At 40.4% G+C, this 16,466-nt stretch overlaps 1 protein-coding gene across 2 annotated transcripts in view; it reads left to right on the top strand.

Moving 5' to 3' along the window:
* The window catches only part of EML6 (EMAP like 6), a 274,663-nt gene that overhangs the window by 104,688 nt on the left and 153,509 nt on the right, over positions 1-16,466 (top strand). For both annotated transcript variants that reach the window (XM_057309390.1, XM_057309391.1), the window contains exons 2-4: positions 3,482-3,641; positions 7,724-7,822; positions 10,685-10,753. In XM_057309390.1, the coding sequence (XP_057165373.1) occupies positions 3,482-3,641; positions 7,724-7,822; positions 10,685-10,753 (328 nt within the window). The remainder of the gene's footprint in view (positions 1-3,481; positions 3,642-7,723; positions 7,823-10,684; positions 10,754-16,466) is intronic.

Consider the following 16,466-nt stretch of genomic DNA (forward strand, 5'->3'; position numbering starts at 1 on the left):
CTCTTCGGCAAGCACTTTATTGCCACTCTGCATGTGATGTTCCGGGAACGGGGTGTAGAGTGATGGAAACAGCCCCTGCCCTCATGGATCGTACTGTCCAGTCAGACCCTCTTCTTCACAGCCCTGAGGACTGCAGATGTGGTGCTAACCCTGAGGGATCTCCTCGGTTTCCTCACTGAAAATTGGGTTAAGCCACCTTTTCCCAGAATCAGACCTCAGGTTTTAAACTCTAATGCTGCAAGTTCTGAGTTTAAAAGTTGCCCAAGCAAATAACTTCAGGCAACTTTGACATGCTCAGGCTTTTCTTAGCCTTCAGCATCTGAAAATTTTTTCTCTCGTTCCCTTGAGTACCTCTTGACTCATCCTTTTTCCCATCCGCTCTACCCCTCCTTACCTCACTGTCACCTGTTCCCTTATTGGCCTCCTTGCCTCTTCTCCTAACACTTCTCACCCATCTGTCCTTCCCTGCTGCTGGAGTTACCTTACGAAATTATGCAACTGTTCATGCCCTGTCCTCTAAGAATGGGCACCGGTGCCCTACCTTCCTGGCCTGCTTAAAAGGGCTTACAGGGCTGCCCTGGCCTACCTTACCCATTTCTTTTTCTGCTACTCTCTGCAAGACTGAATTTGAGTATTGTCTTTGTACATGGATGCCCTTTGCACCTTTTAAATGTGTTATCTTTTTCTGGTAGTCCTTATAAAGATTCCCGAGGATATATTTTCCAGCAAACACTTGTTAAATGGTGACGCAGATCCAGGGCACCCAGGTGTTTCTTATCCCAGGACTCCTCCTCCGGCCCTTAAAACTCCCGAGATCCCGTGGGTCGGGGCTTCCTCTGCAGAGAGTGGTGGCCGAGGCAGTGCCTGGGGCTGGAGCTGGAGCTGCACTCTGAGCTGCCTCTGACACACAGTGCCTCCGGCTCATCCCGTCCCTACCCTGGCATCTGGACCTGCACTCACTCCCACACACATCAGAAGCGCACCTGTCCCGTGTTTGCCTTCCTGGGAAAGCCCACACTTCCCCCACCCCGCCCAGGCGCCAGCCAGGCCCACGGGCATCCCGGACCCTGTTCACAGGAGAACATTTGCTGATGGAGGGGCCTGGGGTGAAGAGGCCAGCCGACGCATCTCAGGGCGCTGTCAGTTGGGCTGTGTCAGAGAAGGAGAGCAAAGCTCTGAGGCTGTTCTTCAGGAGAGAGGCTCAAGGAACCGGCAGCAGGGGTCTCCTGGGACAATGCTAGACAGCTCGCTGCTGCCAGGAGGAACAGCTGGCCCTGAGGATGTGCAATGACAGTTGCTGAGGCCTTGGACCTTCGCAGGTATCGGTTGGGCCCCAAGGGCCGCTGCAGAAAACGGCCTGTGTCTGAGTCCTTCCTCCTAGAAGGTCATAGACTTGTGGCTGGGGGTGTGTGCATTTCACTCCCGGGTTGTGGCCTCGGGCGGTACCGCCCTTGTATAGCCTTTGGGCCAGAGCCCATCCCCACACCTGGCCTGGCCCCTGGGACGAAGTGCCCCACACTGTGACTCTGCGTGCAGAGGGAAGGGGCACGAGGCATCACGGAGATTGGGGTTTGCTTGACAGGTGATAGGAGCCAAACTTCTTACAGAGGAGTTCCGCGTGAGAGGCCTCCGGCACCAGAGCACCCAGGTGTTCCTCATCTGTGTACTCCTTCACCGGCCCCGCAGAACTCTCCGAGATCCCCTTGGATCACGCTTCTTTCGGGCAAGAGGTGTGGCAGCAGCACCTGGGGCCTGATTGTCGGTCTTCTGAGCCGCCCCTGATGCTCAGTCCCTCCCAGCCCATCCGCTCCCTGCCCCTGCATCTGGCCCCACACTCACACCTTCCTCCCCTCTAGCTACAAAGCCACTATGCAGGCTCCACCTGCACCCTCTTTGTTTAAAAAGAAGAAAACAAAAACCTGACGAAGCACCAGCCTGGGCAGGAGAGTGCAGGTGGACCCGACCTCCAGTGTGGGGAGCAGTACTGTGAATGAGGACCTGGGCAGTGGGGGCATTGGGAACACCCCAGAAGACAAGCTGCACTCCGGTACCAGGGCCTGGGGGCGGGGGGGACCTCAGTGAGGAAAGGGGATAGTACTCACGGTTGCATGCAAAAGACCGCAGTAGGTTTGGTGGGAGGCCCAGGAAGGGAGCTTAGTGGGACGAGGATGAGCTCATGGGGACAGCCTGGGGAGCTTGGTTGCTGCAGAACTTGGGGGAAGCACACATGGAGACCGGAGAGAGGCAGAAAGTAATCTGTGTTTGAAAGAGGCACTGTATCCACAGGGATATGCATATGTTGGTTGTATAAAAATGCCAGTTACACAAATGATGATAATGAAACTTGGCTTTGAGTGCTTACTCTGAGCCCGGTGCTGTGCTGAATGCTCTGTCTTCTGTATATTGTCTCCTTTTATGTTGTAATCCCATTACATAGATGAGGAACCTGAGGCAAAGAGATGAACATGCCCAAAGAACCAGAGGTAGTAAGGGGCAGCAGCGTGCAAATCCAGGTCTGCTTATAGAGCATATATTTGTATTAAAATCATGCTGAAAGTCGAAAAGGAAAAAAAATTGTTACTTGTGTAAATAGATGTTGAAATCAAAAAGGAAAAAATTTATTGTAAAGAGTCATCTAGTTTTTCATATAGGTAGTGTGCCTTTTAAAAAATTCTCAACACCATTTTTAGAAAGGCACAACTTCTTTAAACAATAATTTTAAAACATTAGAGTAATTGCTCATCTAGGAATAACAACGATGACATTTCTTCCTCTTGGCTGCTCCAGACTCCCTGAAATTCTAGTTGGTATTTGACAAAGTTTTATTTTGATTGCACTACAGAGGGAAAATGTTACACAAACCACAAGCATGGTAATTTGTGGTTCTCTTGGTGTTAGAGTGATTTATGTAAAATAGAAATTTTCATTTAAAATACATAATCTATGGCAACAGACACAGAAACAGCACTTGACTCTGAGGCCCCTCCGTGCTTTGAAATCCTAATGAGGATGGCTTCCAGAGCTTGTGCTAGCAGGTTTAATTAATTCTGAGAAGCACACTTTCTCCTAGCAACAGCTTTTTTTTTCCAAATTAAAGTCAAAAGCTAACTTGAAACAGCTGAGTAATATTTTCAAGGTTAGTAAGTAAATATCCTGACATAAAGCAATTATAGAACAATACAGGTTTTCTAATCATAAAATTATAAGCACAATAGTGTCTGATTTTCAAGGTGACCAAATGGGTAAGATCAGATGAAATTATTGTTAAACTGTGCTAAGCCTCTTTTTGCCATTCAGCATTTCCATTAGACCAATCAGGTAATTTATCACTTTGAGGACAGTTCAGACTCTTTCTCTTGAGCTTCTCTTGTTAGATGATGGAAATGAGAAACAAATGTGGATAAAAGAAAATGTTTTTCTTAACTTTGTTCAGGAATATATGAAAAGAGCCTTTTTTTTTTTTTCTTTTTTTCTTTTTCAGCCTTGCCTTACACCCAGATAAAACTCTCGTTGCAACTGGCCAAGTTGGGAAGGAACCATATATATGTATATGGGATTCCTATAATGTCCAGACTGTGTCTATTCTTAAAGATGTCCATACACATGGAGTCGCCTGCCTGGCTTTCGACTCAGATGGACAGGTGTGTATTTTTTTCCGTTTCTGTTTCCTTTAATGACTCCTCGCAGGTCACCTAGAATTACAGTGCACATTGCTTATAGGCTCAGAAGGTCTACTAACCCTTGCTGCCTCCCCTTGTCTGCCTCCTAGAATCCTCTTCTGTCAGATCCTTTTCCAGCTGTCACGCTGACACCCAGCTCTGGGTGGGCCCCAGTTTTGTTTCCCTCAGTCTCCCCATCAGGTGAAAAGCCTCCAGAAGGGAGTCATGGACTCAGGTTGATAGGATCCGTTGTGACTCAGCATTTCCACTCTGTCTTCCATTTCAGCTTCCTAAGTTTGGAATCAGAGCTGGACCAAACCTTTTTCATAGACTTCAAACCCTGAAGGTCTTCTTGGTTCCCTTTGCGTTTAGAGGATAGCGCCACCTCCTAATAATTCACGGAGAAGATTCTCTTTGACTCTTTACCTTGAGGTCTCTTCTAACTCCTGCTTCTCCCTGCCTACTCCCTGCAATTCAAGCAGCAGCTGAGTCCTGCGCGTTTGTGACTGTCTTTATAGTCACTCTCATGTGCGTTCTCACCTTCCCATTCCCTGCCACCGTCCTTTAAGTTCCAAATCCATGTCCTGCCTGACACTTTAAATAACCTCTAACCGGTCTGCACACCGTTAGTTGCTTTTCAATACATTTTACCAACTGAAAAAATTGTGAGAACATTATTTTATTATTATTTTTTAAATTACAGATTTTATTATTTTTTAAAAAATTAACATATAGTAGTATTTGTTTCAGGGGTACAGGTCTGTGATTCTTCAGTCTTACAACACCCAGCACTCACCACAACACATATCCTCCCTAATGTCCATCACCCATTCACCCCATTCCCTCATCCCCCTCCCCTCCAGCAACCCTCAGTTTGTTTCCTAAGATTTAGAGTCTCTATGGTTTGTCTCCCTCTCTGGTTTCGTCTTGTTCCATTTTTTCCTCTCTTCTTCTATGATCCTCTGCCTTGTTTCTTAAATTCTGCATATCAGTGAGATCATATGATAATTCTTTCTCTGATTGACTTATTTCACTTAATATAATACCCCCTAGTTCCATCCATGTCATTGCAAATGGCAAGATTTCATTCTTTTGTTGGTTGAGTAGTATTCCACTGTATATATATACCACATCTTCTTTATCCATTCATCTGTTGATGGTCATCTGGGCTCTTTCCATAGTTGGGCTATTGTGGACATTGCTGCTATAATCATTGGGGTGCTGGTGCCCCTTCGGATCACTACATTTGTATCTTTGTGGTAAATACCCAGTACTGCAATTGCTGGATCATAGGGTAGTGAGAGCATTATTTTAAAAACCCAAAAGCTTGGAGAACTCAGTGAATGAAGTCCACAGCTTATGGCTGGATATTCTAGGCTACCCAACCTTTCTAGCCTTGTCTTCACTCTCCTTATAGTCAAATTGGGCACGTCCGTGAGCTCCCTCTACCAGACCTTGCACTTTTGCCCCTCCAGCCCCTCCCTCATACTGTGTTTCTCCACCTCAAGTGCCCTACTCACCCTCTTTGCCCGTTAAAGTGATTCATTCTTCCAAGACACTTCAAAGGTCTTCAAAGGACACATTTCCTGAAGCCTTCCAGGGATCTCCAACAAACTTTCTTACTTGCCTTTGACTTTCAGCAACCTTTGACAGAAAATATTTGTTAATGTTACAGATGTCAATTACATGTCCGTTTTTGAAATATGTTACAGAAAAGGCAGTCCACACACAGAGGGAGGGTTCTACTGCCTTCACTTCCTCACTAAGGCTGTGCGTTTTTTCCAGCCTTCTCTGTGATCCTGGGCCACCCTTCCTCGTATTTCTGCCAATTAATTTTTTCAGTCCAATTTTTGGCAAATTTCAAAGTTAATTCTGTAAGGGTATGCTGTGGAAAGACCTGTGAAATTATTATTCATAGAGGCTGACCATAGACGCTCAGAGGCCTGAGCGTTTGGGTCAGGTTGAGTGGATTATAGGACTTGAGCTTGTTTGCGGCACTTTTTAAACAATTTACATTTACTTAGTGTTTCCTGCTGTTTTGAGAGGGTAGTAATCATTAACTCATTTTTCTTTCTAGAACTAGATTCACTATACCTGTAGACCCCTGGCATACATAGTTTTTGATTTTACTATGTAATCTCATCCAGGTTAGTCAGGGTAATGTGTCCATTCCACTGTGATTCCATTTCTAAGGAGAAATAGCTGGCTAGTCCCCTTTGTCCAGATTTGCAGTTATTGACTTCCTGACTAAATTCAATGAATGTCAGAATGCATACATAAGTACAAGGGTAAACGTATGCTTAGATGTGTAATTATATGCACGTTCTCTGATTTTGGTTTTCTAGCAAACGTTATCAGAATTTGTTCTGAAGCATCACAAGAAAAATGTAATGCAACAGAAGGAAATCCAGCTTTAACATTGAGTTGTCTGTTAATTTGTGTTAAAATCTTAGCTGTTCTCTTTTAGGTTCCATTTGGAAGGGTGAGGGCAGGGGTGGACTGCATGGTACTCCACTGTCAGCTGAGAAAGATAACCTATTTGCTTGCTCTGATGGATTTCCTGGTTTGTTGATGCCTATTGCTTCAGGTCTGCCTTATTCCCCGGACAGAGTTCACTGGAATTGAGTGATATTTAGAAAATGACAAATAGCCCATCACCTCTCAAATAACAAAAGGCAATAGAAATGCTTTTTAGGTAGCCATGGGGACTGTCACTACAAATGAACAAAATAGATTACTTTGGCTTTTCTTCAATCAAGAAATGTGGGTTTTACTTTAGTGCCCATGTTTATCACAAAAGAAAAAGAATAAGCTAAATGGAATTTACACACTTCCAATTTTTCTTATATGGACAAAAATGCAACCATGTATTATAATTTCCATTGCTGGGATGCCCTGTTAGAACTTACAGCAAAGAAAACCCCCCACAAAGACCACCTTTCTTAAGGGCACATTTTTAAAGTTCCAACTATGTACTTTTTCTACTAAACATGACTGATGGAAGCCATCTTTACTGAAGAAAACTGACTAATCCCTGCATAACCACACATTTGCGTTTAGCTATCTGTGACTATCATTCCACATGTGTGCACGCACACGTACACACTCAAACATGCGGAGTGAAATACAGAAGCTCAGACATCTTATTACTTGGATGATACTGTATTTTCAAAACCTTTTGACTTAAATTCTTTCACCAGTCCATATGATAAACCTACAAGGTAGACCTAACAAATATTTTGCATATTACAAATGAGAAAACATAATTTAATGAGGTTAGTTAATTTTGCAAGGTCTTAGGTGGCTCCTCACAAGTCAAAAGAGAAGCCAAATGAACTTACACCCAGTCCAGACCTCTTCCATTACACAGTGCTGTTTCCATAGGCAGGACATCCTGCTAGAAACTCCCTCTGCTGTTGGTGTTTCTAATACATGTTTTCATACTTTTGATTTTGTGTATATGTAAATGTGTTAAATGTTCTTTTCCCTCGAGAACAAATTCTGATATAAACCCAAAGAATTTAGGCTGGGAGATGAAGTACCAGATTACTTTTACCAACATGTTACCTGAAATGTGTGTGGAACTGTGAAAAATTAAGAATGAATGTAATGCTCATTATGGGTTTTCTTCTCCATGTGTCTGTCAAACCCTTTAATTTCGGCAGCTTGACAAGACTTTGAGACTATAGAATCCTAGACTGTCTTTACTCTCACATTAATATTTTAAATTTAAAAATTAAATTTGAAAAAAATTTGAACAAAAATAAAAAATTTAAACCTTGCCTTCAAGTTGTGTTCCTCTGATATCAACTAGTTAAATCAGAGGCTTTGTGACAAATCATTTGTAGCTTTTAGGTTTTTAAAATTTCAGTATGTGCCAGTGAAAGTCATCTGTGATATCTTTAGTTGTGGACTTAAGATGGATTTGGAGAAATCATTTTTTTTGTGCATGTTCAGTGCTTGGCCCAGAGTAGGTCATCAGTGACCATTTGTTGAAAGAAGTGATGGGTAATAAGAAATGTGCCCATCAGTTTCAGCTATTAAATCATTGTTCTTTTTTTTAGCGTTTGGCCTCTGTGGGATTGGATGCCAAAAATACAGTCTGCATTTGGGACTGGAGGAAGGGAAAACTTCTGGCCTCCGCCACCGGCCACTCCGACCGGGTAAGAAGAGCTTGTCGGATCGAACCATGCGGTGTTCGTGTGAGGGAATTGTGACTTCACAATTCACAGCTTCCCAGAGTTGTCCTATTTTTAAAAGTAAATGTTCCATGTAAAGATTTTCCCTACCTATTCAACCTAAAAACCGACTTCAAACAAAATTAATTCATGATTAATAACGAAGTCAGCATGATCTCTCCTGGTGATTGGATGCTTTCTTTAAATTGTTACAACTTTTCATAGACAAAATTTTTTGATATTGGCAGTTAGTGTCTTCATAAAATCAAAATAGAATTGAATTTGAAATTGTGTGTAAAGTTTAGATGTATTCGTTTAGAAATGGAAGTAGTTAGAAAATATTCACAAAATGTCTTTCAAGTCTACATTTTATTTTATTTTAAAGATTTATTATTTCAATCAGAGAGAAAAAGAGAGGGAGAGAGAGAGAGAGAGAGAGCCCACAAGCAGGATGAAGGGACAGAAGGAGAAGCAGATTCCCCGCTGGGCAGGGAGCCCGGCATGGGGCTCCATCCCAGGGCCCTGACATTATGACCTGAGCTGAAGGCAGACGCTTAACTGGCTGAGCCACCCAGGAGCCCCAGAGTGTTATACATTTTAACTTCTGATGAATATAATGACAACTTCGGGATTCCTTGTTATTTTGAGAAACTTGAATCTAAACTGTGGCCTGCTTCTCATCATATTGAAGTTGGCGTGATCAGAAATAATTCCATATAGTCGTAGCAGGCAAGATAGGGTATGAAGCAGGTCAGAAATCTATTTCTCCATTGTCTTACATAATTAAAATAATTTGACCACTTTATCATCTTGATTTTCTAATATCAAAAAAGTGAATTTGTATGACTGTCTTACATTGATTGCTAGTTTTGTATTTTTCCTCAGTGTAAGTGTCCACGCAGAATGAGGCCCAAATTAGATATTAAATTCAATCTCTCTTCCTTAGTGTGAACTCTAAAGTTTTTTTTTCATTCACCGATGGAGAATCATGGTTTTTAAGGTGACCCCCTAGTTGTTGCTGCACATTTGGGCAAATTGTACTCAGGATTGAGTTCTCGGGAAGTCCAGGGATGACCGACAGTGAACTTCAGTGTTGGAAGAGGCCTGGCACCCTTCTGGTCCCAATGGTTCCTACCCCTGGCCATGCGTAAGAATTTCCTAGGGAGATTTTACAGTATAGTGATGCTTGAGCTCTACTCCCAGGTTATTAACTTATTGGTGATTAATTGGCATTAACTTAGTTCTCAATGAATAGGTTGAAAATATTTGTGATGCTCACATTTTGGATATTACTGTTTCTGCTTATGTGATAATCCCATCGTATCTTATAAAGTAAATTGGATTAAACTAGATCAATAGGTGAATTTCTTACTGTTTTGTTACGTATTTTACACCTTCCACTTCGATTGTGAAAAGTGTAATGCTACTCGAGTGCGAACTCTCTAATTTTAAGAGCCTAGAATGTTTTAATGAAATACTGTTCTCTTAGAACACTGTTCTCCCAGACCCCATAATTTGTATCCACCCAGTTTTATTCTTTATTACTCGTGCCAATATGAATTATTGCTAGCTCCTTATGGGCAAATGATTATCTTCAAGATTATTTTAGTGGCTAAAATACTTAATGCCTAGCACTCATTTATGTAATGAGTGCTTTATAGCCTGCAAATGATTGTATATACATTATCTTAATTGACCTCCTAACAGAACCAAGGTGATGTCATTCATTTTAGAGATGCTAGGACTAGCCTGAGGCTGCATAGCTAAAGTGGGCCTCATTGGAACTTGGTATTTGGACCAAGTGCCTTCTTCAGTGCTCTTTCTGTGGTCTATAATTGCTCCTTTCTACCTAACCGAAGGTTATAGGTCCTCCTTTTCTCTCTCTGATGATTGGTCCATATTTCTCCTTCCTACATGATGAGAAATTAGCAGCCTAAGCTCTTTCTCTGATTTAGACTCTGGCCCTGACAATTACTCCTTCTATTAGAGCTTCACAGAATGTGGTCCATGGACTGACTGCATAAGGATCTCTTGGGGTCTGCTTAAGAAAGCAGCTGCCTGGACCCAATTTCATACCCACTAAATCAGAGTCTTTCATTTGGGCTGGTGAAATATGCACTTTGAGCAATTACCATGGGTGATCTGACCCTCAAAGTTGACAGAGTCTTCTCTTCCTTGTTCCCAAAATGGAAAATTGCCTGCAAACTATCTGGTAACTTTTCTTAAAGAATGATAAATAATATTAGTATTAGTGGATGTGTTTTCAGTTCCTTGGAAAACATAAGATAAAACAGTATTTTGGGTCAGATCAAAATGACAGGCTAAAGGACTATTTCAGGTGGGCTAAGTTAGGTGCCAAATAAATGCCTCTGCCTTATGTTTATGAATATTCTATGATTATGAGAAAGTATTGGCCACACTGAATTGCAGTTGACCATTAAACATTTTCCTACTTGAATTTTGTAATTCTTTTTATTGTACAGTTATCTCAAAAGTATTTTATTATCATTGTATAGAGGTATAGAAAATTTGATCAAAAAATTATTCCAAGTCATTGCAATTTGTTTATCTACCCTGCATGGACCAAGTTAAAAACATAACACCAGTTTGTCTCATTGATTGTGATTATCATCTCTTTATTCAGGCCGAAGGTAGGTAGATGTGAGGTAGTAAAACATGTGTTGGCAACTCCTGACCCATCGCCAAGCCAAATCCCCAACTGTTCAGTCTACGCAGGTAACGTGTGTCCTGAGTGTTAGGATGGAGTCTTGGCAGTTGAACTGATATCTGAAAGAAGGCAAAAACACATAAATGACCAACATAGCAATCTTTAATTTTTTTTAACAGATTTTTGATATTTCCTGGGATCCATATCAGCCAAACAGAGTGGTTAGCTGTGGAGTCAAACATATAAAGGTAATGTAGTTACTTAAAGTTTTTTGGTAACTTGTATGAAAAGAATTTAAGGTGCTTATATGTATAATTTGATGTTGAGAAATGGCTCCACTTTACTTATTTATCTTAAATTTGGAGCCGTTTTACCTGCTTCTTTGAATGTGAAGCAAGCTGATATCAGCTGATGGGGCTCTTTCAGAACGGCAGTGTAAGGACCATCAAGTGGCGTGTCCAGCGGGCAGCTGATAAGAAAATTTTATGTTAATTAAATGCTAAACTGAATACTCCTAGTACTTCTAGGATTTCAAATTTTAAAACAGTTCTGATTTTAATACTGTGATTTAAGTTTTTACATTTTGATGAATGTTTACACATACTGTCTACCAAAACTTTGTCACGTTGATATGTTCTTTTAGAAGGAAGGTACCATGTTGGGTTGGACATAGAAATAGAGCGATACATAGTACAAACCTACCTGGGTCATTGGTTTTTAAATGCCTGTGTCTTCCCCTAGACTACACAGACTGAATTACCACGGCTGGCCCAGGACATACCTTCAGCTATTTGCTTCTTTCTGTTTTGTTAAAATGTAGCGAAGTCAACACCATTAGTTTTGTTTACTCTGATATAGCAAAAATTTCCACTGGACCCTGGGATATGACCCAGGATCTTCTGTCCACAGGTTTGTAGCTAATAGAGGTTAAAGTTCATAAGTGAAAGAATGTAAGGATTACTTGCTTGACTCCAGCCCGTGTGGATCTCTGCTGGTACAAAAATGTTGCGTTTTTGTCAGACAGAGTAGGTATCTATATTATTTCCCCAACCAATTCCTCCTGTTTCCCAGTTCTTTTGTTCTTGAGTCTAGTTTTTTAATGATGCTCCCCATTGTTCCTACTTTATTGTTAGAAAGGGACAGATGATCAAATGCTCAGGAATAAATATAATGAGGGATGCAAGACTTAAAACATATTACAAAACTTTACAGAGGAATATAAAAGAAGGCTTGAGTAAATGGAGAGACAACCTTGGTTCTGGACACGATGTTTAAAAATTACAAACACATCATTTCAATTATATTCAGTACAAGGTCAGTTAAAATCTCTAGAAGTTTTGTTGTTATCTGACATTTCATTTTTTAATTATTCTAAGTCTGGAAGGATAAAAAAATGAGAATAACCAAGAACTTGAATTTCAAAAAGGATAATGAAGAGGAAGCTGCTCTAAGCATATTATAAAGTCAAAATAATTAAAATGTATCACACTGGGATAAGGATAAATAAGAACTACAACAACAACAACAAAAACAAAGCTGAGAAATAGACTTTAAAAGGGATAACAATTTAGAATAGTATCTTGACCAGTGGGCCCTAGGACAGTTTGTTATCTCTTTCCAGGGAAAAAAGTTATATATTATTACTTCATACCATACACAAGAATAAGTTCTTTATGAATCAAAGAGTTACATGTTTAAAAACCTATAAAGTAGCTAGAGGAATACCTAAGTAAATGCTTAACTGCTCTCAAGTGGGTGAAAGGCCTTTCGGAAAAGCAAAGTAAGAAACCATAAAGAGTAACATAGGTTGATTTATATGAACATTAAAGCATTCTGTCTCCCTGCCCCCGACCCCTAAGAAACAAAAGAGGCAAACCACAAATGAGCAAAGTGTAAGCCACAAGCATGGTAGATAGAATTTGGGTTTGTCCTTGAAATGTCAAGACCTCCAACAAACCTGTACAATGGGCAAAGGACATGTATACTTAACAAAAATAGAAACATTGCTGGCTAATAGATATATGAAACCTCATTAATAAAGAGTAGAAATTTTAAAATAACAATGTTTTTATTTCTAATTCATCAAAATTATAATTAAAATGTACCCGGGGTTGGCAACAATTTAGTGAATGAACACTCTCAAGCCTTGGTGTTGGAGGGGGTAAATGAGTACCAGAAATGAGTATTTATGGTCTTTCAGTCCAGAAATTTGGTAATATCTATCAATAGCTTTAGAAATGTTGATATCCTCTGAGCCAGTAATTTCTTTCCAATGTTAGTGTGTGTGCTGCCAAAGCACAGCAGTAATTTCATATATTGGAATTTATTTCAAGGAAATCGTTAGAAATATGAACCAAGGATGGGTTCATGGTTGAGAATAACTTACCAAAAGCAAATAAAACCAGACAAAAGAAGACCTGAAGCCACCTAACTTCCCCCAGGTGGTTAAATAAAATACGGTATATCCATTGGAAGAAATACTGTGCAATCATTACAAGTCATGGTTTAGATGATTATTTAATGTTATTAGGAAATATGCAAGATTTATTTACAGTCTACTGGGTGAGGTAAATTTGTTTGATTTTTTTTCTTTTTACTTTAGAAGTAATGTATGTTTTCGTGTAGGAAATAAATTGGAAAGAGATCCCAAAATGTTAAACAGTTAATGCTAGGTGCATGAGTTAATTACATTCTTTGTTTAAAAAAAATTTTTTTTAAAGATTTTATTTATTTATTTGACAGAGTTAGAGACAGCCAGTGAGAGAGGGAACACAAGCAAGGGGAGTGGGAGAGGAAGAAGCAGGCTCATAGCGGAAGAGCCTGATGTGGGGCTCGATCCCATAACGCCGGGATCACGCCCTGAGCTGAAGGCAGACGCTTAACCGCTGTGCCACCCAGGTGCCCCTATTTTTAAAATTATCTTACAATAACCTATATTTCCAAAATAGGAAACAAGTAATGAAAAAACAAGACAAAAAGATAAATCTATAGGTTCTATTATTCAAAGGTATCAAGTGTCCTACCAATACCTTAGGGCTTCATTAACATTCTGTTATCCTTGTGCAAAAGCCTGAGGGTATGTTTGCTCAGATACAGGCACTTTTTCCTTCAGCAGCAGTTGGAGGGTCTGTCATTGTTTTATGTAGTCCACCTGGAAGACGCTTTAAATTTGATAAACATTAGTTGCATACCATGTGAAGGACTGAAAACTAACCCTATTTTCAATTTACTTGATGTATAGCAATTGAAACATTAAAACAGAACAGTCTATAAGAGAGGCAAAACCAAAATTCTCTAGTAATAAAGGAGAGATCCCAGCTCTTTAGGGGAATGTTAAGTGTTACAGGAGGGGGATGGTATTTGAGCCCAGCCTTGGTGGGTAGGTGGGTTTGGTGGGGGAGAGCTTGGAAGGCAGCAGAACCCAAAGGAGGGGAGGGGTTGCATCAGTCAGGAGTTAATGGGGAGGCTTTGGTCACCCATAGAATCTTAGGACTAGGGAGCAGAAAGGTCCTTGGCCAACATATGTTCAAAGATGATCAACATTTCATCACTGAAGACCCTCTTTTCTAATTTTCCTAGGAAACCAGTGATTTGAAAAATTTTGGCCAGAAAATAACTAGCTATTAAATAATAATTCCCTTTACAATTTTTATTAATCAATGATATCTGTATCTGCCAACATGAGTTTCTCATCACTCTAACAAATTGCAAAGGCATTGAATTGTTTTCTTACCCATAATCAAAGAATTATGTGAGATCATGATAAGCCTGGTTTCCATTAGGCTCCGGTGGCTCTCTGGAAGTCAGGGACTCTGACCCCAGAGCCATCATCCAGCCTGCATATCCTACAGTGAGGAAGCCAAGACCTAGGAGGTTATTTGACTTTGAATCCTCATCATTCTCTCCTTCTACTTGACTCTGGGAAAGCTATTTAATCTCCCTGAGTCTGAATTTCTCTCAAAAAAACAAAACAAAAACCCAGAGGGTTGTGGATTACTACCTTCTGAATTTATTAAGAGTTGTATTAAACAGTGTGTGTTTATTGTGCCAGTAAGGGCACAATAATGTTAATTTTTTCCCCTTCTCCTGGAATCACAAATACGGTGGCACAGATAAGATTTAAATCCAGTCTCTGGAAGAACTCTTTCCACTTGGAAATTATTTCTTCAGTGATCTATCTTGGCCTGACTTTACCCCTCAAGAACAGATTATGAAAAATAACAGATTAGCTGCTTAATTGATGATTTCTCCAGCTTCTTCCCTATTTCTTTCCATCCTTGGTTAACTCTTTTAATCAGTTTTAAAACAGGCACATAAAACCCTGGAACTTCATTTGAAAACAGAGCTGTTTATCCCATTAAATTTGTTAATTATGTTTTAGTAGACAGGCATCTTTTCCTTTTCCTTTTTAAAAAAAAAAAAGATTTTGAGAGAGAGAGTGCACAAGCAGAGGGAAGGGCAGTGGGAGAGGGAGAAGCAGACTCTCAGCTGAGCAGGGAGCCCAATGAGGGGCTTGATCCCAGGACCCCAGCATCATGACCTGAGCCAAAGGTAAACACTTAAACAACTGAGCCACCCAAGTGCCCCCTGGCATCTTTTTTGAAACAAAAATAAGTATTTTTACCTCAAATGGAATAATCTGCAAATGCCCATCCAGCCATCTTTATTAATTTTGTTTAGAAAGAAATCCACAACAAGTTTTAGCAGCCTTCAACAAATATTTTCACTATCTGTATTTTCTACAACCAGTTCCAGGATCTCCACCTTTCTCCCCCAGACCTCCCTAACAGCAAATGGATGATTCCAGTCACAAGTTGAATGCAACAATCTTTGATGCACTCCAAGAATATATTTTATGTGAAATTGTGTAGCTACGGTGAAATCCTTTCTGTTTTTGCAAATTCCCAGTGTTTGGCAGACAGGCAAATTTCAATTACCTGGAGTGAGTGCTTGAGAACAGTAGCAGCTGAGCGTCGTCATGCTTGCTTGGTTTCAGAGCAAAGGAGCCTACCACGTCAGTGGGTATTGTTGATCCTTCTCCAGTCCCTAGTCATACACAGAAGGGACATTGGACATTACCTAGAGTCAGGTAACTGCAGACTACCTGCCGGCTCTAACAAAATTAGCATTACAACCTGGGAACGGAGACTGGGGAAGATAAACAATGTCTGTTCAGTGGATGTGGATTTACTGATGTGTTGCTACCCTAAATTGTCCCTGTTTTCCCAGTAGGAAGTGCTTCTCAAGAAGAGAGAATCAGAGATTTGCCACTTCTACAAAAAATCTCTTACTATCCTGGCATTATATGTGCCTTTTTAGAGAGTCATTTGATTATTTGGAATGTTTCATGTTGGCATTGTTCCCTCCTCCTAGAGGATTTAATCAGAAAACGTTTGTGTCTGAGGCTGATGGTCTCTCTTTGCTTTGTGGTTGTCCATTGGAAATATTTCAGTAATGTAGGTGTTGTACGTAAGTGATGAATCACTGCGTTTTACTCATGAAACCAATATGTATGTTAACTACCTAAAATTTAAGTTAAAAAATTTTAAAAAAATATTTCAGTAGCTCAGAGGTGCACATTCTAAGTTAAATAATAACTACAAAATAATTACTCTTCTTTAGGGATATTGATTACAAAATTATTACTCTCCTTTTAATCTTCATGTGTGGGAGACATGGTGAGAAAAGGAAATGTCTACCTTCTCGGGTTTTTGGCATGTTCGTACTACCAGCAAGTGTTTACATCTAGTAGTTTGTTCAGGTTCCAAGTTAATGCTTGAATGTTAAATGTTTTCCCAAAGCGTAGACCTGACCATCTTTTCCCCAGATCTTTTTGTTCTTTCCGCGTGTACTTTTCATAGAAGTAGTAAGTGCCCAAAGAAACCAATCACCAGAGTCGGTACTTGCCTCCTTAATGAGAGAAGAATCCTGTAATGTCCCAAGTGGTTGCACACCTGCCTC

This window comes from Ursus arctos, unplaced genomic scaffold (genome assembly GCF_023065955.2).
Source record: "Ursus arctos isolate Adak ecotype North America unplaced genomic scaffold, UrsArc2.0 scaffold_8, whole genome shotgun sequence".
NCBI classification, from domain to species: Eukaryota; Metazoa; Chordata; class Mammalia; order Carnivora; family Ursidae; genus Ursus; species Ursus arctos.